At 42.1% G+C, this 27,501-nt stretch overlaps 1 protein-coding gene across 2 annotated transcripts in view; it reads right to left on the reverse strand.

Moving 5' to 3' along the window:
• The window catches only part of LOC136632720 (myosin-binding protein C, fast-type-like), a 98,263-nt gene that overhangs the window by 14,688 nt on the left and 56,074 nt on the right, over positions 1-27,501 (reverse strand). For both annotated transcript variants that reach the window (XM_066607798.1, XM_066607797.1), the window contains 12 exons: positions 19,222-19,327; positions 18,962-19,128; positions 18,712-18,877; positions 17,393-17,499; positions 17,123-17,152; positions 13,155-13,294; positions 10,746-10,905; positions 8,533-8,637; positions 6,313-6,501; positions 5,714-5,848; positions 5,146-5,313; positions 2,832-2,920 (listed from right to left, as the gene is read on the reverse strand). In XM_066607798.1, the coding sequence (XP_066463895.1) occupies positions 2,832-2,920; positions 5,146-5,313; positions 5,714-5,848; positions 6,313-6,501; positions 8,533-8,637; positions 10,746-10,905; positions 13,155-13,294; positions 17,123-17,152; positions 17,393-17,499; positions 18,712-18,877; positions 18,962-19,128; positions 19,222-19,327 (1,562 nt within the window). The remainder of the gene's footprint in view (positions 1-2,831; positions 2,921-5,145; positions 5,314-5,713; positions 5,849-6,312; positions 6,502-8,532; positions 8,638-10,745; positions 10,906-13,154; positions 13,295-17,122; positions 17,153-17,392; positions 17,500-18,711; positions 18,878-18,961; positions 19,129-19,221; positions 19,328-27,501) is intronic.

The following is a 27,501-nucleotide window of genomic DNA, read 5'->3' on the forward strand; positions in this document are numbered from 1 at the left end:
AATAATCTTAATTTACATAGCGCTAGCTTATTCTGTGGCACTTTACAATTAAGAGCGTACATGGATAAATAAAAACAGGCATTACAGTGTAACAAATTAATCAAGAATTTAAAGGGGTATTTCCAAGATTACATTGGTGTGTAGTACATGTCAAAATATTAACCTTCCAAAATAGGTTGCAAAAGTGTACTATTTTTTACTTTTTCTCCACTTTTCACTAGTATCCAATGCCTCTATTTACGTACTGCTGCCATTCTAGACATCCTCCAGTAGCTTTTTGCACCTTGTTTGAGTAGGCGCAGTACCTCCAGTATTTTCCGTTATTCCTCTCACTGAGTCTGCATGTAGCAGCCCTTGGTGAGCATGCGCATAAGGGAGATCTCAGCGCTGCTCGCTCAGTTCATCCCATTGACATCTCAGTTATACACTACTAGATGCCATCACCACTCAATCTGTTGTCCTGCAATACTGTTGTAATCACTGCTCACACCCAGGGCTCTGAGAGCTCCTGCACCTTGTAAAAATAAAGAAAACACTTTAGTACTGGAGAATGCCAGACAGCCCCCATCCAACCTGACAGGGCTTAAGAGGATCTGCACAGAAGAATGGCAGAAAATCCCCAAATCCTGGTGTGCAAACCTTTTGGCAACATACCCAAGAAGACCGGAGGCTGTAATCACTGCCAAAGGTATTTCAACTAAGTACTGAGTTCAGACTGTAAATACTAATAATAATGCAAATTTTTAGTTTTCCTTTTTTTTTTAAATGTACAAAGATTTTTAACTTTCCTGGGTGCCAACAGTGTTTCTCAGTACTCAGATACCCCCAGGACTTAGAGTAAAGATAAATTATAAAAAACTGGACAGCTGATTGACTAGAAACAAAACTAGACTTGGAACAAGATACTAGAAGCAAAGAAGGGATACTAGATTTAAATGCACATACAGTAATTTACGCTATAGCCAGCAACACATTGCAGAAGTCAAGAAAGACGGGCTAGCCAATCAGATGCTCCTCTCGAAATAATCCTGAGATAGCATAGCAATTACCCCAACAGCAAACTAGTAGAGAGGAGATGACAATAGGGCAAGAGAATTCCTGCCGAAAGTAACAATATCAACAAATTCTGGAAACCACTGTCAAACATCTCTGAAGAAACTGAAAATAGGTTGGATATTATGATAAGATCAAAACATACTTGAAATTTAACCTTGAAAAATAAGGATAAACATTTTTACAATGACCTTCACAAGACTGTGGCTCTCAAACATGCTGTGCATACTACATGACCAAAGGATATTTCTGAACTAGACACAATTGTAAGAATGAGTGAGAAAAAGCCCTAAATTAAGACATCCTTAAATTTTAACACATTTTTCCATTCTGATAAATTTAGCAAATTAACACTACTAGTGTATTCAAATTTGCACAAAAATGGCATTCCTCTACTATTAGGACACAAGTTTGTGAACACCTGGACATCACACCTGCAATATCTGTTTGGCGAACATTCCATTCCAAAACCCTGAGCGTTAATATGGAGTTGGGCCCCCCATCCAGAAAACGTTGGAATGTGTTTGTGGGAATTTGTGCCCATTTATGGGAGAGAGCATTTGTGAGGTCAGGTACTGACGTTAAACAAGGTCTGGTCTCACAATTGGCATTTTGATTTGTTCAATAGGTGTTCAGCGGGGTTGAGGTCAGGGCTCCTTTCAACAACTCGAGTTAATCCAACTAAACTTGTCAAACCAGACACTGTCAGGCTGGAATAGCAAGGGGCCTTCCCCAAACTGTTGATACAAAGTTGGATGCATGCAATTGTCTAAAATTGTTAATTGGAATCGGAAATAAGGAGGTAAATGCTGAAAACAGCCCGAGACTATTATCCCTCTTCCACCAAATTATACAGTAGGCACAATAAATTAATTACATAGCGCTCTTCATGCATCTAACAGACCTTAATGCTGTATTCCATCACACTGCTCGATAGGGAATGTGATTCAACACTCTACAGAGCACATTTTCACTGTTCCAGACTCCAGTGAAGCCATGTTTTACGCCATTCCCACAGACACTTGGCATTGTGCATAATTATCATAGGTTTGGAAACCCATTTCATGAGGCTCCATACAGTGACACAATTCTTGTGTTGATTTCAAATCTTAGAGAATCAGCAGACAAAGACCCATGTGAAGGGTCGAAATGTCGCTTTCTGTCTATGATATCTGAGGAATAAAGAAGCATCCTTATGGGTGCATGAATTTGCACCATATTCTGCTGCCATCCTTTGCTCTTACACTACAATTCTTGTGTTGATGACACTTCCAGAGTCAGTTTGAAACTGAAGATGCAACAGAGGATAGATGTATTTTGCACAACATGCACTTCGGCACTCAGTGGCCCCACTCTGTGAGATTGTATGGTCTACCACTTTGTGGCTGCTACTCTTAGATACCTCAGCTTCATAATAATGGCACTTACAGTTAACTGGAGAAAAACTGGAAGCTCAGAAATTTAGCCCAGCTTGTGGCACACCTGACATCCTATGACACTACCACTTTTAACGTTACTGTGCTCCTCAGAATGACCCATAGTACTATTACTATTTGTCTTTAGAGTCCATGGCTATGTGCTTGATGTCATGTACCTGTTTGCAACAGGTGTGACTGAAACACCTGAACTTAATTAGGGTGTCCACATACTTTTGGTCATAGTGTAAGTTTGTTCTCTTCAGAGAAACAATGCACCTGTACATAACATTAGGCCATTGGAATTTCAGTGTGGCATCACACATCTTAACTACATTCTGCTCACTGATCAATTCATCATACCTGGAAGGGGATAACAAGGTTGACCTGTTCTCCAACTTTCTTAATAAACGTTTGCCGTAGTTGTCTTGGTAATCGAATCTTTGGTGATTCTGTAATGAAAAATCAAAGAATATTCCAAATGGAGACTATTTAGATATTTTATCAACAGGATGCCCATGAGACACAAAATTTAAGAGAAAATGCTTTAATGCCCCAAAAAATCATCAAGTGATCAATTGTCAATATAAAGTAAAATGTATGTGACTAATGAGTAGCTTATTCTAAATAATGTATGTACATGTACTTATTATTCAAGTTGGGAGCCTCCCCAAAGGAACCAAACCCCTACTTAGATTGGCTGTTTTTTTTTTTTAAGTTTTCATAGTACATCATATTTTTACATAAGTAGCTGGAATTGGATGTTCTTAAAATTCACTGTTACGGCACACATGTTGTTACAGCAATGCTATTAAATAGTTTTGATAAGTTGACACTGCCCCCTCATCTTATGTCTGGAATAACAAAGAGGCTTCATATGCTATCCTCAACATTGAAATTGAAATACCAAGAAGGACAAGTTGTGAGGTTATGCAAATCAAGAAAGCTGGAGATGTTTCTAAAGCATAGAAATGATCACATTTTGAAGCACCTAACTTCAATCTGTGACATGTGGGAGAAGCTTCAATGGTATAAAAGGCCAATCAAAAGCAAGTTTTTTCAACCACATGAAAACCTCAAAAATCGAAAAAAGTCTTGTGGTATGATTGTGTGATGCCTCCTGTTCATCGATATGCCGACTTTTGCTACATGTTGCAAATTGAGACATAATGCTTGAACTGAAAGACCTTGGTTTATCACTCTGACAGATCGCTATGCGCGTAGGCCAAGATGTCAGCACTGTTCAATGTTGCGTGTCCCAGTGATTGGGAACATAATGATGTACTCCAATGACAGCAAGAGGTGCACAGAGGGGAACCTCTGCAAGGATGAATTGACAGATTAGAAGAACGGCGTGTAAGAATTTATTCTATTCTGTGAGTGAAGTTGGAGGTCACATCCCAAGCCTAGGGGATCAAACAGTGTCTACATAAGCCGCCAGAAGGCATTTACATGACACTGGGCCACAAGCCAGACATCCGGTGACAGGTGTTCCATTAACCTCACGCCATCGCTCTCAGATGCTAGCATGGTGCAGAGCAAGACGACAATGGTTGGAATGGAGGTGTATCCTTCAGTGATTAATTTTGCTTTTGTCTCGGATGCAACAATAGCTGGAGATTGGTCGGCAAAAACTATATGGGCAACGCCATGAGGAGACCTTCAAGAAGGAATGTCACACTGGTCAAACTCTGGAGGTTGTGGTGTGGCATAATGTACAGTAGCTGGACCCCTCATTCCAGGTACACTAACAACTCAGTGTTATGTTGATTTGGTCATGGAAGCAGTAGTATGGCCATTTCTCTGAAGTGTTCTCAGAGTCATTTTTTAACAGGACAATGCCAGGCCACATGTTGCTCATGCAACTGTGAGCAGCCTGCATGGCCTAAACATGCTACTATGGCCTGCAGTGTGTCTAGACTTGTCTTCCATCGAGCACATCTGAGACGTCATTGGTCGACAATTTCATAGGAGCTGCTAGCAGCGCATTCACAATGGCAGAACATAGCTCAGACAAACATTAATAACCTCACTAATAGCATGCCAAGGCATGTAAGTGTGGGTATTTCTGCGTGTGGTACTCATACTCAATACTGAATAAACTGAGATGCTTTGAATACTCTGTTTCCATTTTTCCATCATTTGCATATCATTAATATGTCTATCGATCCTGTATTTAACAGATATGATAATAATTTGACTTATATGGGTTTATTTGCTTGCTTTTTACATCACTTGAAAATAGTTTCATACAAAAATGCTGAAAAATTCTTTTAATCAGGCATGTGAGAGTTAAAGGGGTGCTTCAAAATTTAATATTTTTGGCATAAGCACAAGATATGCCATAAATGTCTGAAATATGTGGGTCCATATCTAGGATCTGCATCTGTATGGAAAACAGGGGTCTCCGACCCCAGATCTGCTGGTCTGCCCATCCAGGCAGAGAATGAAGAACAAATGGAGAGATGGCTGCATATGTCTATGGCTCTCTCCCTTCACTTATAAGGGGGTTATGGAAACAGCTGAGCACAGCAGCTCAACTGTTTCTGTAACTCTCATATGAGTGAATGGAGAGAGTTGCGCTTGTGTGAGTGTATCAGTTTTTCCTGCAGTGTTTTTGTAACTCTCATTAGACAGATTTAAGACCATTTCATCGAATTCATAAAAAGCAACTTACGCACAATCTCCCGGATTGTAACTGCCTGGCCAAGAACTGCTGGTTCACTCTTGCCTGCTATATTGACAGCTACCACTCGAAAGAAAAGTTTTTCCCCAGTGGGAAGGCCCTTCGCAGTGTACCCACATCTTTCCACAAGCTCCACGTTGCTCTCAATCCACTTGTCAGCTAAAATAAATGTAGATTGTTAATAAAGTAGTCAATAATAGGAAAATATGATAGTCACTCATTTTACAGAAAATATCAAAGATATAATATGATAAATAATTATATTTCTAGTAGCATTATAAAAATATAGTATGATTGCAATAATTAATAGAATAATTACAACAATTCATTCTAAAAGATTTCTGGAATGTTTTAGAATTTCTATAAACACTTGTGACTATTAAGTTTAAGCATAATTCTTCCTTATACAGTAAATCAGAGTATCAGAGGCTTCTAATCTCCATGCAAATTCTGTAACAGGGCATCTCACCTCCCATTTATAATACCACTGCTACCATCTCCCCACCCCTATAGCTAAGCTAAGAGCCTGTCATATATTGAAAATGTTACTCATACTTACTTCCCTCTATGCAGTACTCAATGAGATAACCATCAATTCCTCCAGCTCCAATACGATCTGGTGGTCTCCATTTCAAAGTGCAGGTTGTGTCTGTAACATCCTCAACCGTCAAGTGTAGAGGTTCACTGGTTGGAGCTGAAAGATAGTACTGTTTATTATTGGTTTATCTTTAAAATTAGAAATAAGTGTACATTTTTCAAATGGTGGCTTTTAATTGTCCCTTATAGTTTTACATGAATTCTGATAGCCCTAAAGGGTACCTGCCGATAGTGTCAGATTGACACACCAGGGCACCAGGAGAGCATCAAGAGGGCCTGTGTTTTATAATAAGCTTCAGAGGTCTAGTAAAAGACAACCCCATTGGAACTGACTTCGGGGACAATCACTCCCCACTAGGGTTTCTCTCTCATGGGTTTGACCTTATCGAAAATATATATTATTCTATGTGTGTGAGGATAACAAAAAAGATCATGATACAATTAAAAGCAGATATGATCATGTTTTGTGTAGATCAAGACCTAAGATTTATGTGTTCTGGGGGCCTCAAGGAATGCCAGACTGAACCTGCCAACATGAAGTTAAAAAAAGTCCTTACTTACCAATAGGCATGAATGGCTGGGTTGTATTGGCTTCTCTAGAAATGCCAATGGCATTGACAGCAAAGATTCTAATTTCATACAAGACTCCTTCAATCATATTTGTTGATTGATATTTAATGTCATTGAAGACTTCAAAGTTCATCTTCATCCAACGCTGGCTGCCTTTCTTTTTTCTTTCTATAAGATATCCTAAAGAATGTAATAAAAAACACATGGGTTATCTCATGAATCATCTTCATACCAAAAGTCCTAAAAGATGTTTTATAGCTATTTACAGTGCTTCTAGCATTGAAAAAAAGTCCTTTTCATAATTTGTTTGCTTGCTTCTGTTAATCTATGCAGCTGAGATCAGGCTCTGGCCTGAATCAGCCTCCTTCTCCCTCTGGCAACTGACAATACATCCCTTTTACTCCCCTGCAGAAGTAGTGTTTTCAACTATGTTAGTGCAGAGACTCTGCTTCTTCCGTGGCAAAAAGAGTAAAAAGCCATTTCTATTGGCTGTTTTGTAATGAAACTGGCTGTGGGGAGAGCGATTGAGCATGTGCATGCACAAGAACTCAGCTCATTAGAAGGATGTGCAAATTGCATACAGCTTGGAAAACATTGTTCACTTTTTTTGATCTATAGAGATGTATACTTTTTAATATATACAATAAATATGATATTTAAATGGGTTGTACCAAGATTTCAAGCTATCCCCTATCACTGCATAGGGTATAATTTGCTGATTAGTGAGGGTCTCACTGCGGAGACCCTCATCGATCTCAAGAACAAGGGTTTTGTGCCTCCCTCTGCCTGTCACTGCAAAGGTCATTTTTACCCCCGCAGTGATGTCAGAATGAATCGAGCATTGGCTGAGTATACGTGGTCGGCACTCCATTCATTTCAATGGGCTAGCGGATTTACCCAAGGACTTGCCACTCGGGTAATTCGTCAGTCCCATTTAAACTAAATTGAGAGCCAGTTTACTTGTGCAACCAGTGCTCCATTCCGTCTCCTCCTGACAGGGTATACGGAACCCCCATTTTCAAGATCTGCGATGGTCACAGCGGTGAGACTCCCACCGATCAGCAAGTTATGCCCTGTCCTGTGGATAGAGGGAAAACTTGATATCTTGGTATAATCCCTTTTAAGGCTTCCTGTCCACAGGCATTGCGGTATCCTGCGCGGATCTCCGCCACAGGAGCCGCCGCACGGAAGCAGGAGCCAGCAGATGGATCTCCGCTGTCAGCCAATCTGACAGATAGGCTGACTGCAAAGAATCACGCCAATTCACAGCATGCTTCGATTTGCCGCCCGCGAGTGGAGAATCGATATGGTTCTCCGCCTGGGGACAGGGGGGCTGCGCTTTCCATAGCAACGCTATGGAAAGAGTGCATTGCCTTCCCCGCAGCTGGATTATCGCCGTGGACAGGCAGTCTTAATGGTGGTACAGCAGTTTTAAAGAAGTTGTCCTCTGAGAAACATTGTTTATAGTTAAATGCAGCTCCTAATTGTAAACATTTTTTGGATTTCCCCTAAAACATTTCTTTCCCCAGATATACAAGAACCAATGTTAAAATAGTACTGCCTGCTGTTTCTGTTGAAGAGCCTTTCTCTGTCCGAACTCAGTAAATGTTTCAAGGTGGTCACACTCACACTGCTTCTCTGCAGTACATTTGTCTCACTTATCACTTGCTAAACCTCTCTTCTCACATCAAAGAAGACCAAGCAACTTCAGAAGCAGCTGCTCATCACATTAGGGATCCCTCCACATACCTAGTGAAGAAGAGACAGAAGCAGGACTATACATGTGTGACCACCTTGTGGACACAGAATAGAAGCAGCAGGTGGCGCTATTCTAACATCAGTCCTGGTACATCTGGGGATAGAAAGTGTAAATACAAAAACGTTTATAATTATGGGCTGGATTTAATAATATTTTTCATGGGACAACCCCTTTAAGAAAATACATTTACCACATGAAAAAGTAGTTTAGATTGCACTACTTCTTTGTTCCCGTGAAGACACACATTACAGCTGAACTATTGAAACTGTTCATCTTTGACAACCTAATAACATATTGGTCTTCAGGTGGTGATCAATACAATGCAATTAATCTTTACCGTGAATGATAGCTTTTTAGTGTGAACTTTTTTTTATTCGTGATTATCATCATTCATCTCTTCTTAAAGATGTGCTTGAACTGATATACAGTAGTGAAATATTCAAACTTCTTACCTAGGATGTCTTGTCCACCATTATATTTTGGAGGCTCCCAGACAACATCAGCCCAGTCCTCCCCAACACCAACAATAGTTATATTTTCTGGAGGATCAGGAACATCTGAAATAAAAAAGAAATATATCACTTGATTTGTACCTGCGCCATCCCCATTTATAATAACCTTCATGATTGACAATGCCATTCAGTGTACATCTTGTGCCGTGTATGAAGTCCTTGACCAGCTGGTCATGGGTACACACTACTGTACGAGATGTGAGCGTGTTGCAAATTTGGAAGCCCAGATCCTGGATCTAAATGCGCAGCTTGCAACACTGAGATCCACTGACAACCTGGAAAGGAGTTTGGGGCAAAAGTCAAGGGGGAGGGTGATCAAGCAGCTAGCTGGGGGACAGGAGAGGCCGAGGGAAGACATGCAGAGCAGCCTTAAAAAGAATAAAATAGACAAATCGCTGAGTTCCAATGGCATACACCCCTGAGTACTAAGGGAATTAAGTAATGAGATAGATAGACCCTTGTTTCTTATATTTAAGGACTCTTTAGTGACGCTGTCTGTTCCAATGGATTGGCGCATAGCAAACATGGTGCCAATATTCAAAAAGGAGTCAAAAAGTGAACCTGGAAATTACAGGCTGGTAAGTCTTACTTCTATTGTGGGTAACATGTTTGAAGTGTTTCTAAGAAATGGTATCGTGGAAGACCTCAATGAAAATAGCTGTAAAACACCGTATCAGTATGGGTTTTGGGGGGTCGTTCCTGTCAAACCAATCTAATCAGCTTCTATGAGGATGTAAGTTCTAGACTGGACCAGGGAGATTTATTGGATCTTGTAGATCTTGAATTTTCCAAAGCGTTTGATACTGTGCCTCATAAAAAGTTGGTATATAAAATGAGAATGCTTGGTCTGAGGGAGAATGTGTGTAAGTGGGTAAGTAACTGGTCAGTGATAGAAAGCAGAAGGTGGTTATAAATGGCACATACTCTGATTGGGTCCTCGTTACTAGTGGGGTACCACAAGGGTTGGTATTTGGTCTTATTCTATTTAATATATTTATTAATGATGTAGTGGAGGAATTTTACAGTAAAATATCAATATTTGCTGATCGTACAAAACTATGCAAAGTAATTAACACAAGATAGAGCAGTATACAGTTGCAAATGGATTTGGATAAGCTGAGTGCTTGGGCACAAAAGTGGCAAATGAGATTTAACACGGATAAATGTAAGGTTATGCACATGGGCAGTGAAATACATGTCACTATTACACACTAAATGGGACAACATTGGGAAAAACCGAGATAGAAAAGGACTTGCAGATTTTAATTAACTGTAAACTCAACTTGAACAAGTAGTGTCAGGCAGCTGCTGCCAAGGCAAATAGGATCATGGGGAGCATAAAAAGAAGTCTAGGAGCACAGGACCAGAACATTGTTCTTCCTCTTTATAAATCACTGGTCAGATATGGAATATTGTGTTCAGTTTGGGGCACTGGTACTCAAGAAGGACATATCAGAGCTTAAGTGGGTTCAAAGACGGGCAACTAAGTTAAAAATGGAACGGGTGGACTACAATACCCAGAGAGATTATCGAAATCGGGGTTATTTCTTTTAGAAAAAATACAACTGAGGGGCGACCTAATAACTATGTATAAATATATCAGACGACATTATAGAGATCTCTCACATCATCTATTTATACCCAGGACTGTGACTGTAACAGAGAGGCATTCTTTATGTCTAGAGGAAATAAGGTTTCTACACCAACATAGAAGGGTTTCTTTACTTGCAGAACAGTGAGACTATGGAACTCTCTGCCTGAGGAACGGGGTGATGGCAAACTCGCTAAAACAGTTCAAGAGGGTCCTAGATGTCTTTCTTGAGCATTAAAATATTAAATGTTATGGTCACTGATTGCTTCAATAGGATCAGTGATCTTGGGATTTATTCTAATTGCCAGATTGGAGTTTGGGAAGGATTTTCTTCCCCTAAAATGAGAAAAATTGTCTTCTACCAGATTTAGTTTTTTTGCCTTCCTCTGGATCAACATCAAGTCAAATCTCAATTTTTCTTTCGATTGTTACATTTTTTAATAAGATTTCAATCCAGTAGTCCATTTTTGGTGACTTTTAGTATTTAAGGATTATAAATAACTATTTGGCAATGTAATAATACCTTAATGTAAGAGTAACATTACAGTGTGTCTTTACTTACCTACAACTTTGACATATAGCAAGGCTTGATCTTCTCCAGAAGGATTGGTCACAACAATTTTATAGTTGCCTTCATCCTCTCGTTTTGCTCCTTCTATGACAAAGCTGCTTAAATCAGGTTTTGGCTCAATACGCACTCTTCCATCGATTTCAGTAAACTCCTGTAGAAAATTAGAATATATTTAAATATTAGTAGAAAATATATAACAGTAATTAGTTTTACAAATCAGTTATTTATTTCATTCTTCAGTAGTATCTCCCACCAAAACAGTGGGTTTTGTCATGACAGATCATAGCCAATTACTGTAGGGTCATGCTTGTGATCCATGTGAAAATCTGAGCATACCATTTTTATATCACCAAAAGTTGTGTGGTGCTTTACCCACAAACATTTTATTGCTATTGTCTATCTCTTAACATCACAAGAGTGTTGTCTTTGGAGCAAAATTCTTTATAATACAAATGCAATTTTGCTTGGCAGTTTTCATATTATATACACATATTATATAATAGTGCCATATATGATCAAAAATACAGTAGTGTGTACGTATGACAAACTAAACTCGCTGTACAGTCGTCAAACCTGAAGCAACCTTTTTAAAAATGTATTGCAGATGGGTTTAACCAAATTTTCCATCTCAGTTAAACTCTTCTTATAATAAAGAATCACAGAAAAAAAAAGAGATCTGCCCACTTCTCCTATGATAGCCTATAAATTCACTGATTCACTCCAATGCAACTGGAGCAAGTAGGTTAGGTCTAGGATGGAGGCGTGGTTATGAATAGAGATGAGCGAGTATACTCGCTAAAGGCAATAGCTCGAGACAGAAGGTTCGGGTGCCGGTGCGGGGGAGCGGTGAGTAGCGGCAGTCAGCAGGAGGGAGCGGGGGGGAGAGAGGGAGAGAGAGATCTCCCCTCCTTTCTGCCCAGCTCTCCCCCGCAGCTCCCTGCCCGCTGCCGACACCCAAACCGTCCGTCTCGAGCGGGCAGGTACTCGCTAAAGGCAATGCTCGCTCAAGCAATTGCCTTTAGCGAGTATACTCGCTCATCTCTAGTTATGAACTATATAACTCAGCATCCAGTGAGGCCTCGAATTGTTATAATCTGACACCCAATCTACCATCAAGGCTGGGTGTGTTTATTATTTTATCTGTCCTCTTATCTTCTTATGTTAAATTATTAATGCCCCGGAGGAGGAAGCGATGAATAGGGCTGCTGAAACGCATAGGAAAAGCATTCTAGGAGGATTTTTTCAACAAGGATGGCTCAATAGCTTCTAGTGTAATGGCTGGAGTACTGAACTTGTATCTGCCTAGTGCAATATGAGATGAGGATGAGGTCATTTCAGAACTAACAAAGAGCCTCTTAGATATATAATGCTATAATCTCTGAAGGATAAGGTTTGATACCTAGGTGTTATTCTATCTCATTGACGTAGTTTTATGCGGTTTATGCAGTGGAATGAGGATTTGGGCCTTCTTATGTTAGTGAGTTTTCTTGATGTCTTTTTATACTTGTGTCAGTATAGACATCGGCTCTCTCTTTTTCAGCTTTACCTTAAAGGAGTTGTCTTACGCCGAAACGGGTTTTGTTTTTTTTCAATAGGCCCCCCGTTCGGCGCGAGACAAACACAAGGGATGGGTTAAAAAAAAAAAATATAGTACTTACCCGAATCCCTGCTCTGCGGCGACTTCTTACTTACCTTACTAAGATGGCCGCCGGGATCTTCACCCACGATGCACCGCGGGTCTTCCATGGTGCACCGTGGGCTCTGTGCGGTCCATTGCCGATTCCAGCCTCCTGATTGGCTGGAATCGGCACACGTGACGGGGCGGAGCTACGAGGACCAGCTCTCCGGCACTAGCGGCCCCATTCACAAGAAGATCACACAGCGCAAGCGCGTCTAAAATCGCCAGAAGAGGCGATTTTAGACGGATCCATGGGGACGGGGACGCCAGCGCAGGGAAGGTAAGTGAATAACTTCTGTATGGCTCATAATTAATGCACGATGTACATTACAAAGTGCATTAATATGGCCATACAGAAGTGTATAGACCCACTTGCTTTCATGAGACAACCCCTTTAATACAAGTTTTAGCTCCTTATAATAAAGTATCTCTCACTGCTTAATATCTACAATTGGACATGTAAAATATTTGGCCTATACAAGAGGCAAAATATTTAATACTTTTCCTTCTGGCTGAATCATAGAAGTGGGAAAATTGTATCTTTTTTTCTAGTAAAAAGCTCCTTCCTATATTATATATAATAGCTAACTTCAAAACCTATCCTGCTAGTAATATTAGTCGAGCTTGTTAATAAATATTGTCTTAGAGCAAGCAGTGGAAAACTAAGGTTCCCAATAACTTTCCTCATCTACTAGTTATACACACAAGCAATGGGATCTTACCTTATCTTCCTGAAACCAAGTGACAGTTGGTGCAGGTTCTCCAGTTATTGGGACATCAAAACGTAACTTGTTTCCAGCCACAACTATTATGGTGTTAAGAGGTGCTCCTCCAGAACAGTCAAGATGGATTTTGGGTGGTTCTTGAGAAAATACGGACATGGTTATTTGGAAGCCATAGAAACACGCATCCATTATTTAAATGGACACTAACTATTAACACAACTTATGCTCATCTAAAAGCCTATGTGTGTATCATCAAGTTTATAATATACTTGCATTAAATATTTTTGTTTTACCAATCCAAACCAAGTTTGAAGTGGCTGCCATTAGGGGTCTCCATTCCAGCACCTTTGCAATCCACTACCTGTCATTAGGCATTTGGCTTGTTTAGTAACATGGGGACCATTTTAGTTATTACATGCCACAGAGGGGTGGGCATTCATATACTGCCTTGTAGCTGTTTGGAGCAGGACTATACAAGGCAGTATGGGAAGTGTGGAGGAAGAAGTGCTGGCCAGTACAGTACTGGCAGAATAGTTGACTTAGGACGTGCCCCCCATCTGCGGATTGCAAACAGAAAGCAGCAGAAAAATATGTATAGAAAGGTGAAGTAATAGAGGTCAAACTAGTTGCAAACAGCAGTAAAGCGGCGGTCAATGAGAACCATGGCTGCTTTTGGAAAATTTCTGAAACCTCAGGTATGCTTTAAAACATTGTGTGTGTTATTCTTTAGAATTCGTAAATTGCCATATTATTCTCTTTTGTGAATGAATGATAAAAATTGTTGAGTTCTGCAATCACTAAATTAGTGTATGGTTTGGGACAGCGCCTATAACAGAATGGGTGAGTGTGCAAATGATTGTGAACACGTAAGTATACAGGAAGGGAACTTATCTTGTGCCCGCGGGGAAGACCCTGGTAGGGGTCCTTACCCGCTAGCACCTGAATCCCCGTCCATTGTAGTGCTTCCGAGTGCCTTACAACTAGAGATGAGCGAGCATACTCGCTAAGGACAATTGCTCGAGCGAGCATTGTCCTTAGCGAGTATCTCCCCGCTCGGAAGAAAAGGTTTGGCTGCCTGCGCAGGTGACAGGTGAGTTGCGACGGTGAGCAGGCGGTAGCGGGGGGAGAGAGGGAGAGAGAGATCTCCCCTCCGTTCCTTCACGCTCTTCCCTGCAGCTCCCTGCCCGCCGCCGGCAGCTGAATCTTTTTTTCCGAGCGGGCAGGTACTTGCTAAGGGCAATGCTCAATCGAGTAATTGTCCTTAGCATGTATGCTCGCTCATCTCTACTTACAACCCATAGGACTTCCAGTAATTGGAATGCAGCTAGGGACTTTAATGAGCCTGCACCATGAAAGATGTGAGTGAAAGAGCAATAGGAATAGAATGTGGAAAAAGGAGAGATCTCTGCGCTTGTAAAGGTTCTGTCATTGTTGTAAATGGAATGGAACAATCCAGAAAAGAATGTTCCAAAAAGACATGTTTTTATTTTTCCAACAAAACATATAAAGGTCTGACTTGAACGTTAGATGTGTATAATGCAACCTGTTTCAGAGCTCACAATGCCCCTTTTTCAAGCACAAATTCTAATGTTCCTTATGGTCCAGTCCACCAAGTATGTTGTGCCACCCAGTGTTGCTTATAACTATCAAGTGTTTGTTAAACAATTGTGAAAGAAGTAGAGTCATCTGTACCGCCTTTATGTTCTGTGATCATTTGTAAAGAGGAGTTCCCATTACATTTTTGTTTCTGAACAGTCTAAATTCACAAATAGAGTAGTAAAGGGAAGGAGTCTTGCCACTTTCAGAGCAGGCAGTGTACTAAACTACTCTAGACCACTCATTTATTTACTGCTCTTGACCACTAGGGATGGTACGATTAATGCTTTCACTGTCCGAGGTAACCAGGGATGTCATCAATTAGTGCTGGGGAAATTAGGATTATATTGTCATTTGCCAAAGTGAAAACAGCAAAAGCAGATGTATTTGTTAAGGCCCTTTTACACAAAACGATTATCGCTCAAACTTTGTTCAAACGGTCGAAAATGAGTGGTAATTGTTACATGTGAATGCGGGCGTCCTGCACTTTTCGTTTGGGCAATGATTTTAAGGTTAATTTTAAATCCATCCTTCATCCACTGAGAGATAAAGAAAGCAAATTTATCTTTCAATAGACTGCAGGCTGTTCTCCCCATGGCATGTTTACACTAGCCAGGAGAGAACAATGCAATCTGCGGGCAAACTCAAGGAGAACAATGGAATATGCCATCAGCTGTTTGAACACACGCTGGGCTCTGCAAACAACTCATGGAGGCACTTTTATATGCAAATGAAGATGATAAAGTGTTAATGGCCATTAACACTTTATGCAAATTGATTGCTAAATCTTTCAATCTTTTAGTCGTTTGAAAGATTATCTTTGTGTGTAAAAGGGCCTTTACAGTCATTATGATACAATCTCTTTAAATTTAGCCATATACACAAGACTTTTCACAGTTATAGACAATTAAAATATGCGACATTATGAAAGGAATGAGGGAGTGATAACATGACTACATGTCACATGACTATGCTGTTGTCTAACCCAGTGGGCGTAAAGCGCCTGCGCACAAAAGGCTATCCTTCATCTCATGACAAAGCACAGGCACAGGCAAAAACATTGCACGTCATGAGAGTGGTCACGTGATTATAATAGCTGCAATGCCGTGATTATGCCTGACGTCTACCCTAGATGTAGTCCGATCGTGCGGGGAGAAGGTATAATAACCACTCCGTGATTGTACCCGACTTATTTGCTAAAACCTCACAGTGGGCGTGTGTGTCACAGCTCATACGTCATCACGAACATGCGCAGTAGTAGGCATACAGAGATGAGAGAATGATTTGAACTAGTTTTTTTGAGTAACCAGACAGGCCTGTCTGCTAGTCTGGCTACCTCACACCCTTTGAGCAGAGTATTAGTTAATCTCTGCTTCCTTACTGGCAGTTTTTGGATCAGAAGGAATTTTACTATTTATCTGACTTGCTTCATTTTTTCAAATAACAGAGTTGTTGTGGACTTCATACACCAACCCTTTCTGTCTAGATAAATCCAGTCTAAAGTATCCATTGACTTTTGGTTGCCACAACAAATCTGCACGAGGCAAGCCGATACAAGCAATATCCCTACACGAATAGTGACCTATCCGGCTCCACCAATACAGTGAGCTGTGAGGGATATATGCTTGGGGTCTCTTTTTCTGTTTGTCTACTTTTGTTGACCTAGTAATTATTTTAATCAAGTTTAATAAAGTTTTGTATTTTAATTGTCTATAACTGTGAAGGGTCTAAGTTAAATAGTCATATAGACGTTGACTGCCTCAGTGAATAGCCATATACACAATGGGCAAAACAGTTGTATGCCCTGTAACTAAAATAATTGGAGGACATGGCATTATTTTACTGACCTAACTTTCAACTAGTTTTGTTGATTGATATTTTGAAACCTAACAATCTTGGAGGGTTTTTGTGGGTCCTGGTTAAGACCATGTTCACTCTACCATTGTTGGCAGTTCATCCCCTTTGGTAGCAAAAGTAAATATTCTTGTTGTCAAACGTTGTAGGAAGGATAATAGTACTGAAACTAAACCCATTATAATTCAATAGAGTCTGTTGTGTGCCTTTGAAGTCAGTCATATGACAAATCAGGAACAGCATTGTGTCTTCCTTTATGGCAGATGTGAACAGAGCCTAAACATCAATATTTACATGTTAGGAAGGTATATACTGTATGTTATTTTGTAAGCCTTTTTTCCTTTAAATAAGCTAAGATATTCTCACTTTGAGTTCTTAGAGCGAAGAAGACCAGACCAGAGTTAAAGCCAAATGAACCTTACTATGGATTCTTATTTTCCTGCAGGTACCTATTCTTCATCTCTACATGTCTATACTACATCAAAGAGAATGCAGTATTTTTGTAAAGGTCTTACCTTTCAGTGGAACATATTCAATTTTGACCTCTGGAATAAAAAGAAAAATATACATATTTGTGTAATGGTTTAAATATTGACTGTCTTTATGATATTTTCAGATTAATATTAGTAATACAAATTGATAATTTGATCAAAAATGTATTTTTTTTTACTTTAATTTTCATCATAAACTCCTTAGCAACCTATACTATGACAATATAAGAATTACAAAATGTAAATTTAAAGGATTTTAAAAATGGCTTCTATTGATGTAATGTATTACTTTACCAAGGAAGTTGAGTTTGGCAGAAAGAGATAATGCATATCCATCAGGAACAAAAGTATAGTCAGCTTCATCTTCTGGTCTGACATCATCAATCACCAATTTATGGATTCTGTAGGGACATAATAATGAACTTGTTGATCAGATAAAATTCCCTTTTTGGACTGGAGAGAGGAAATCAATCTTTACAAAGCATGGCTCCATTCTACTGGTAATTGTTTTAAAATATTCTTTAAAGGGACTTTCCTGGTAAACACTATCGATTACCTATACTTAAGATAGGTCGTTCATAGCAGACTGCCATGGGTCTTCCACTCGTGATCCATACCAATCAGCTCATAAGAGCTGTTGTCAGCTGTCCAGAAAGCTCATAATGTTGTCCATTCAGCAGTGGGCCACCTCGGTATTGCAACTCTCTCCCATTAAAGTGAATGAAAAAGAGCTGAAATGCTAAACCAGGCCACTTTTGACTGTCCAGATCCCCCTCTGTTCCAGACGGGAGGTTCTTTAACCCCTCAAACAGGCTTCCAATCTTGCTTTGCCCACTTACTTATCTTGGTGCACTTTTCTTCTGTGGCAGCACAACACTAGCTCCGCAGCACATCCACATTAGTCATGACACTCTCCTCAACAATAACAACAAGACCCACGTGAATGCTATACCCTAGCTTTCATATCTCACTCAGGCTATACCCTGCGTGGCACTGCATGTTCTCTGATTCACTCACACGCGCACACGCTCCACCTAGCATGATGACTGGCTGCAGAGTATTCACCAATTGTCATTGTGACTGGGTTCAGGGCTTCCCACACTGATCCACACACACCATGACAAATATTATTACAATCTCTATGTTACACTATTAAGCATAATTGCTATACACTGAGATTACATCATTAATTATCTTACAAATATCTGTCATGTATCTACATATTACTCTCATACTAAAGCTGCCCGGGCAAATATTCCAGCAAATATAGCATTTGCCCAGTAATTAATAGTACTACTAGCTTTGTCCTTTTACACTCTATCTAATCATATATCATCTATACAATAAATATCATTTATTATTTACATTCTTATAACCAATTCCCTGCAGCTATACATTACTTATCCCTCACTGCAGTATCTATTCACTATTTCATGGCGAAAACATATTATTCTTAACCATGATAACTTTCCTTACTTCGGATAGTTAACTTTTCTGACCCCCTTACAAAATGAGACTTGGTTCTGGGCTAAATTGGGGGCAAATGCTTAAATTTGGTGACATAATGAACATAAGTGTAAATAAAATGTTATTAAGTACAAAGAGCTTTTTACCTGCCCTTGTGGGTCATTGTGTAGCGTTTGCTGGGTCGGATTTCCACTCCATTTTTAAGCCATCTGCCAGTCACTTTCTCATCAGAAACTTCACACTTAAAGACAGCTTGTTCAGCTGCTTTCACTGTCAAGTCAGCAATTCCCTGCAGAACTTCTAGCTTCTTATCTGCAAGTATAACATAAATGAGCTTTAGCTTAGAAACAAATACAATCAAGAATTCATAAACTGAGGTGTTCTGCTTAATACTACCTTCTACTACAAGGTCTGCTTCACATTGTCCACCAGTAGTTTCCACTCCATATCGTCCAGTGTCTTCCTTATTGGCTTCATTAATGATCAAAATGTGTTTTCTGCCATCTTTTCTGAAACGATACTTGGTCATTTCATCACGAGTCAGCTCTACACCATCTTTCGTCCTTCAGAAATCACAAAGCGATTTCAATACATCAGAGATACACTTACAGTTTGTCAAGCAAGTTGTAAAAAGGAAAATAAAATCTGAGAATTACCAAACAACATGGGCCCCTTCTTCTGAAACTTCCACTTCTAATTCCACTTTATCACCTACAAATACTTGTTGGTCCTCAAGGGGTTTATCAATTGTCACAGGGGGCTCTAAGGAAGCAAAGGAAAAAACAAAACTTTTAACACTCACAACATGTTCTACATAGTGGTTGGGTACTATGATGATGGACAGATGGTCTCCATATATTGTTTTTTTGTCATTTCTTTAAAGTGTATTTTTCAAAAAAGTGAAAATTCAGTTCTTGTAAAGGATAGGGCTAGTAATCTCCTAATGCCAAAACCTTTCACTTAAAGCCCTGTAGTTTCTAAGATCTCAGGTTTTTCTTGTCTGCTTGCTCTGCAGCATTATACCATCAAATCCTGCTGAAGACGTCTAAGATCTTTAGTAAATTAGTCAATTCAATTGTTTTTCAACTTTTTTATATATGCATCATTTATGTCTGCAATCCTATCCACATTTCCATGTCAAAAATAAGTGTTCACAGGCAATATACCTTTAATTATGAATAATAAAACTTAAAGGGAACCTTTCACCTCGGAACATCACCACAAACTAAATAATGCATGGAGAGCTGGAAGATGTATTTTCATACTCATCATTTCCCCAGTTCCTGCAGTGTCCCACTTTAAAGATCATGCACAGTATAGACGTCTATAAGACAAAGTGCACATAGAGGTCTGAAACAAATCAGATTTTTAGACTGCATGTGTACTTCAGTGGCGGACATCATGGGAATCGGGGAGCAGTTGAGAATTAAAAATACATACCTCAGTTCCCCATTTTCTCCCGGAAGAGCACCATAACTTTTATGTTATGTTTGTGGTGCTGTTCCAAGGTGACAGATTCCCTTTAACCTTTAATAGATTCATTGAAAGATAGAGGAAAGAATGTCCTGAGTGTTCCTAATACAAAGCTACCTAAGTGGAGCATTCGCCCTGACATGGGCAACTCAGACCTCCCACCTCACCCTACAAGCCACCTATTGTTCCCTACAAGGGTTAATAGATAAATATAGAAGTGCAGAGGAAAACAAAAAACAGCTGTTCTGATAAAGAGGCCATAGGCAATAATCTCTGAAAGTCTGGAAAAAGTGTAAAACAGAGCGCATATTGCACAGCAAGGTAAAAATAATAAAATATATAGACAGTAAACCAGGTTCCAAAATGTTTCCCCCAGTAATTTATGCGTTCATCAAGGAACCAATTAGGGAACAATTCCCAACAATATATATGTCGTCTTCAAGAATTCGGATTTCTAGACCATGGAGTGATTTGCCTATATGATGGACTCTTTGCTGGAGATGGGTTGTAACTTACAAATACAGGAAAAGATATATTTGGCAGGTGCCTTGGTACAGTCATCAGTAGAGCTTTAAACTAGAACAATATGGGAAGGCAAGTGAAAGGCCAGACAAAAATGTACAACTAAGGCTTTATTCTCATGAGCGTGTATCGGCCGCTGTTTTCACGGGTGGACGGTATACGCTACGTTGGGGGAGAAAAAAACTGGTGAACGGGTGCACAAATCAAACGTTTGTGCGCCCGTTCATAAGGCCTGTTGAGGCTAGCGCATATGCACCGAGCTCACCAGGCCATCACCCATTTCCCCTCCCTCCCCATCGCAGGCTCACCTCTCGTCTCCTCCCAGCTCGTTCTTTGCAATGGGAGGGGGTGGGATGGGGCGGAGCTAAGCGACGGTCCGCTCTGCCTCCTCCAACTGATGGCTATGGACAAGGGGCGGAGAGAGGGCGGATGCTTAGCTGCACCCATGTCTCGCCCCTTGTCCATAGCCATCAATGGGAGGAGACAGGGGGGATCCGGCGCTTAGCTCCGCCCCATCCTGCCACCTCCCATTGTACAGAATGAGCGGGGAGGTGACGAGAGGTGAGCCTGCATGGGGGAAGGAGAAGAGAGAGAGGGAGTTTAGCAGTTATGCTGCTAAACTCCCTCCCACCTATGGCCGCTGCCATGGACTCCCATAGGAGCCCATGCAGCGGCCGACATATTCAGGCCCAAAATATAGTTCCAGGACTATCTTTTTGGCCCGATGTAAAAACGCCCAGCGCTACATTGGCTTGGCCGGGTGTTTTTAAATCACAGGAATACGCCCATGTGATCTGATGCATTGGAATCCAATACATCAGATCACAGCACATATCGTCCGGTCGTGAAAATGTCCGGCCGATATGTGCTTGTGGGAAAGAGCACTAATGAATACAATCAATTATTTGTGCTTTTAGAGAAAAGTAGAGGAGTAAGAGACATCGATCACAAACTAAAATGTTTCTACACAAATGCAGAGAGCAGGGGAAATAAACAAGGAGAATTGGAACTCCTAACACTGTAAGAGAACTATGTTGTCATTGGCATCACGAAAGAGTGGTCATAGATAACTGCACATCCAATTAGAAAAATGTCACAAGTGGGGTACCAATGTTGTTCAACATTTTTAGAAATGATCTAGATGAGGTAATGGAGGAGAAACTGATCAAATTTGCCAATGACACAAAGCTAGAAGGAATTGCTAAAACAAGAGAAGAGATTGGATTAAAAAAAAAAACCGAGACAAGCTAGAACAGTGGGCAGTGACTAATAGAACAGTATTTAACAGGGAGAGCCGTACATCTGGGAAAGAAAAATGAAAAAAGCACATACTGAATGGGAGGAATTGGGCTAAGCAGCAGCACATGTGAAAAAGACTCGGGTATACTAATAGATCACAGACTGAACATGAATTAACAATGTGATGCAGCAGCCAAAAAGGCAAACACAATTCTGGGATGTATAGAGAAGCATAGAGACTAGATCACGGTAAGTAATTATACCCCTTTACTGTTCCTTGATGAGACCTCATCTAGAATATTGTCTGCAGATCTGGGCACTCCAATTTTAAAAAGGCGTTGATAAACTGGAGCAAGCACAGAGAAGAACTACAGAGATGGGTAGAGAGCTGCAGAACATGATCTAGATCTATAGAGAACGGTTAAAGGATCTGGGAATGTTTACCTTGCAAAAAAAGAAGGCTGAGAGGAGACTTAACAGCTGTCTACAAATATCTGAAGGGCTGTCACAGTGCAGAGGGATCAGTCCTATTCTCATCTGCACAAGGAAAGACTAGAAGCAATGGGATTAAACTGAAAGGGAGGAGACAAAGATTAGATATTAGAAACTTTTTGATTGTGAGGGTGATGAATGAGTGGAGCAGGTTACCACGGGAGGTGGTGAGTTCTACTTCAATGGAGGTCTTTAAACAAAGACTGGACAGACATCTGTCGGGGATGATTTTTGAATCCTGGTTGTTCCCTTTTTGGTTACCTGATGAACCCACAAAAGTACTTAGGGAAATGTGTTGGAACCTGGTTACGTTTCTATATTTTCTATTAATTTTAACCTTCTTGCTATATGAAATCTGTTTTACATATATTCCAGACTTTGATAGATTACTCCCTGTGGTCCCCTGATTAGGGCAGCTACAGGACCATTATCACCACCCTATAGTTGCTTTTCATTTTTCTCCCCCTCTCCTATACTTATCGATTATAAGGAATAATAGGAATTGGTAAAGTGAGGTTGGATAGTGGGGTCACTCTTGTAAGGGTGAGTGCTCTGCTTAAGTAGCTTTGTACTAATGACACATGAGAACATACTTAAAAATGAACCTATTAAAAGTAATGTTTTATTTTACATAATTAAATATATATTGCCTGTAGAGATGAGCGAACGTACTCGTCCGAGCTTGATGCTCGCTCGATTATTAGGGTACTCGAGATGCTCGTTACTCGAGACGAGCACCACGCGGTACTCGAGTCAATTCCATTTCCTTCCCTGCATGTTTTGTGCCATTTTCTGGCCAATAGACATGCAGGGAAGGCATTACAACTTCCTCCTGTGACGTTCCAGCCCTATCCCACCCCCCTGTAGTGAGTGGCTGGTGAGATCAAGTGACCGCCGAGTATTTAAATCAGTCCCGCCCGCTGCTCGCCTCAGACACACACTGGCAGAGATTAGGGAGAGTGCTGTTCCTGCTATAGGGAGAGTGTTAGGTTGTTAGCATCTTCAAGAACCCCAACGGTCCTTCTTAGGGCCACATCTTACCGCGTGCATTACTGTTGTGACTGCTGGGAGCAGTTTTGCACAATTTTTTTTTTTCATCTAGGGCTCTGCAGACTATTGCTTTCTCAGTCTGCAGCCAATTATACAGAGTATAGGGGCAGTACTGAGGCGGCAGGGACAGTGCTAGTGTAGAATCCTGTCAACGAGTACCCCAAAAAAGCTCCTGCTTAGGGCTACCTGTGACCATGTGTATTACTGTTGTGGCTGCTGGGAGTTGTAGTGGCTCATTATTAGCCAGCTAGGCCTTGCTGAAGGCCAGCGTATAATATTTTGGGCCTGCAGTGTGCGTAACAGAACTGCTGTCAGTCTCGAAGTGCAGGCCAATAATTGCCTAATTTTTTACACCGCTCTGTGTGTCCCGTCAACTTCACGCACAGCGTATGGCCACAGCCACTGATAGAGGGAAAGACATATACACACTATCTAGGCTGTTGGCTTTTTCAAAAAGAAAAGCTGAAAAAAAATCTTCCTTAGGGCTACCTGTGAGCGTGTGCAGTTTACTGCGTGGCTGCTGGGAGTTGTAGTGGCTCACTATTAGCCAGCTAGGCCTTTCTGCAGCCTAGCATATACTTTTTTCAGCCTACAGTGTGCGTTACATTACCGCTATCAGCCTCCAAGTGCAGGCCAATAATTGCCTAATTTTTTACACCGCTCTGTGTCTGCTGTATTCGAAAAACACCATGCTGAGGGGTAGACCAGCCTAGAGGATGTGGCCATGGACGCGGACGAGGACGCGGAGGTCCAAGTGAGGGTGTGGGCACAGGCCGAGTTCCTGGTCCAGGTGAATCACAGCCGGCTGCTGCGGGATTAGGAGAGAGGCAAGTTTCTGGGGTCCCCAGCTTCATATCACAATTTATGGGTCCACATGGTAGACCTTTATTACAAAATGAGCAGTGTGAGCAGGTCCTGTCGTGGATAGCAGAAAATGCATCCAGCGATGTATCGACCACCCAGTCTTCTACGCCATCCACTGCTGCAACTCTGAATCCTCTGGCTGCTGCTGCTCCTTCCTCCCAGACTCCTCACTCCATGAAAATGACACATTCTGATGAGCAGGCAGACTCCCAGGAACTGTTCTCGGCCCCCTGCCTTGATTGGGAAAAAATGGTTCCTCTCCCACCTGAGGAGTTTGTAGTGACCAATGCCCAACCTTTGTAAAGCTCCCGGGGTCCGGGTGATGAGGCTGGGGACTTCCGGCAACTGTCTCAAGAGCTTTCAGTGGGTGAGAAGGTCGATGACGATGAGACACAGTTGTCTATCTGTGAGGTAGTAGCAAGGGCAGTAAGTCCGAGGGAGGAGCACACAGAGGATTCGGAGGAAGAGCCGCTGGACAATGAGGTGACTGACCCCACCTGGTTTGCTAAGCCAACTGAGGACAGGTCTTCAGAGGGGGAGGCAAGTGCAGCAGCAGGACAGGTTGGAAGAGGCAGTGGGGTGGGCAGGGGTAGAGGCAGGGCCAGAGCGAAGACTCCCTCAACTGTTTCCCAAAGCACCCCCTCACGCCAAGCCACCCTGCAGAGGCCTAGGTCTTCAAAGGTGTGGATGTTTTTCAGTGGGAGCGCGGATGACCGACGAACAGTGGTGTGCAACCTGTGTCGCCACCACTACCAGCCTCACCACCACCAGCATGCGCAGGCATATGATGGCCAAGCACCCCACAAGGTGGGACAAAGGCCGTTCACCACCTCCGGCTCGCACCACTGCCTCTCCCCCTGTGCCCCAACCAGCCACTCAGATCCAACACCCCTCTCAGGACACAGGCACAAGCGCCTCGCGGCCTGCACCCATACCCTCACCTCCGCTGTCCTCGGCCCCATCCAGTAATGTCTCTCAGCGCAGCGTCCAGCTGTCGCTAGCGCAAGTGTTGGAGTGCAAGCGCAAATATGCCGCCACGCACCCGCACGCTCAAGCTTTAAATGTGCACATTGCCAAATTGATCAGCCGGGAGGTGCTGCCGTACAGGCTTGTGGAAACAGAGGCTTTCAAAAACATTATGGCGGCGGCGGTCCCACGCTACTTGGTCCCCAGTTGCCACTATTTTTCCTGGTGTGCCGTCCCAGCCCTACACCAACACGTCTCCCCCAACATCAATTGTGCCCTCACCAGCGCGGTTACTGGGAAGGTCCACTTAACCATGGACACGTGGACAAGTACTGGTGGGCAGGGCCACTATATCTCCCTGACGGCACATTGGGTGAATTTGGTGGAGGCTGGGACCAAGGCTGAGCCTGGGACCGCACACGTCCTAACCACACCCAGCATTGAGGGTCCTTCCTCGGTTCTGGTATCTGCTGCGGTCTATGCCATCTCCTCTAAACCCTCCCCCTCCTCCTCCTCCAACAATGAGAACATTCTTGGCAAATGCTTTCGCTTTGGTCCGTCTTGCGCCGGTCCAAGAATTTCACCTCTAGCGGCACAATACGAATGCCCCCGGTCGTCCCTCTTAATCATGGCCCCAGTTCCGAAAACCAACAAAATAGAACCGGGGTCCTATTCCATTATTCCTAGCTGAAGCATTCAGCCGACTGGTAGAGCAATAGTGGAATACCAACTCCAACATGGGCGTAGTGGTATCCCAATGTTTCAGAGGTTGGCCTATACTATTACTACAGAAATTTTACTGGGGTCTGCCTGCCTATACTTCTGCTACAAGAAAGTTACAGGGGTCTTCCTATACTGCTGCCACAAGGATGTTACTGGGGTCTATCTATACTGCTGCCACGTTAATTTTACAGGGGTTTGCCTATACTGCTGCCACAAGGATGTTACTGGGATCTGCCAATACTGCTGCCACGTTAATGTTACAGGGGTCTGCCTATACTTCTGCTACAGAAATGTTACTGCAATCTGTCTATAGTGTTACTACAGAAATGTTACAGGGGTCTGCGTATACTTCTGCTACAAAAATGTTACTGGGGTCTGCCTATACTGCTGCCACGTAAATTTTATAGGGGGCTGCCTATACTTCTACTACAGAAATGGTGCTGGGGTCTGCCTATACTGCTGCTACAAAACTGATACTGGGGTCTGCCTATACTTCTGCCACATAAATGTTACAGGGGTCTGCCTATACTTCTGCTAATGAAATGTTACTGGGGTCTGTCTATACTGTTACTACAGAAATGTTACTGGGGTCTCCCTAGACTTCTGCCATATAACTGTTACTGGGCTCAGCTTATACCTTTGCTACAGGAATATTACAGGGGTCTGTGTATACTACGGGTGCACTAAGTCTTCCCATCGCGGTGTTCTACCTATCTGGCCCCCAAAAAAACCCCCGACAGACTAGGGCATGGATTGTGGGCCGAGGCCAACATGTATTTCCTCTCATGTAACCTCAGCTATCCGGGGCACTGCAATGGGATTTCTTGATGTACCGTCTGTGTGTTCCTGCTAGCCACCCATGCTGTGGGTGCACACAGACTTGCCATAGCGGAGTTGTACCTGCCTGTTACTTTTTAAAAAACCACGAATGTCTAGGGCATGGCCTGTGGGCCGCAGCCAATATGTATTTCCTCTCACGTAACCTCAGCTTTGGAAATAGACTTGAGGGTGGTGTAGCTATGAAGTGAGCGTGTGGCATGAGGGCAGCTGAAGGCTGCGCAGGGACACTTTTGTGTGCGCTGCGGACGCAGGGTCGTGCGGGGGGGTTGGGCAGCATGTAACCCAGGAGAAGAGGCAAGGGTGTGTCCCGCAGGCAGTGCTTGTGCTTAGTTGGAGGTAGTGTGGTGCTTAGCTAAGGTGTGCCTTGCTAATGAGGGTTTGTCCGAAGTAAAATTTGTTGGGGGGGGGGGGGGGTACTCTTACCGCTATTGTGGCTTAATAGTGAGACCTGGGAACCTGAGATGCAGCCCAGCATGTTGCCCCTCGCCTGCCCTATCCGTTTCTGTGTCGTTTCCATCACTTTCGTAGGTTTTGAAGATTTGCACAAATGAAAACCTTAGCGAGCATCGGCGATATACAAAAATGCTCGAGTCGCCCATTGACTTCAATGGGGTTCGTTACTCGAAACGAACCCTCGAGTATCGCGGAAAGCTAGTCTTGAGCAACGAGCACCCGAGCATTTTGGTGCTCGCTCATCTCTAATTGCCTGTGATCACCTAATGACTCCATGACTCTTAAAGATTTATTGCCGTGGGATGCAAACCCCT

This window comes from Eleutherodactylus coqui, chromosome 6 (assembly GCF_035609145.1).
Source record: "Eleutherodactylus coqui strain aEleCoq1 chromosome 6, aEleCoq1.hap1, whole genome shotgun sequence".
Taxonomy (NCBI): Eukaryota; Metazoa; Chordata; class Amphibia; order Anura; family Eleutherodactylidae; genus Eleutherodactylus; species Eleutherodactylus coqui.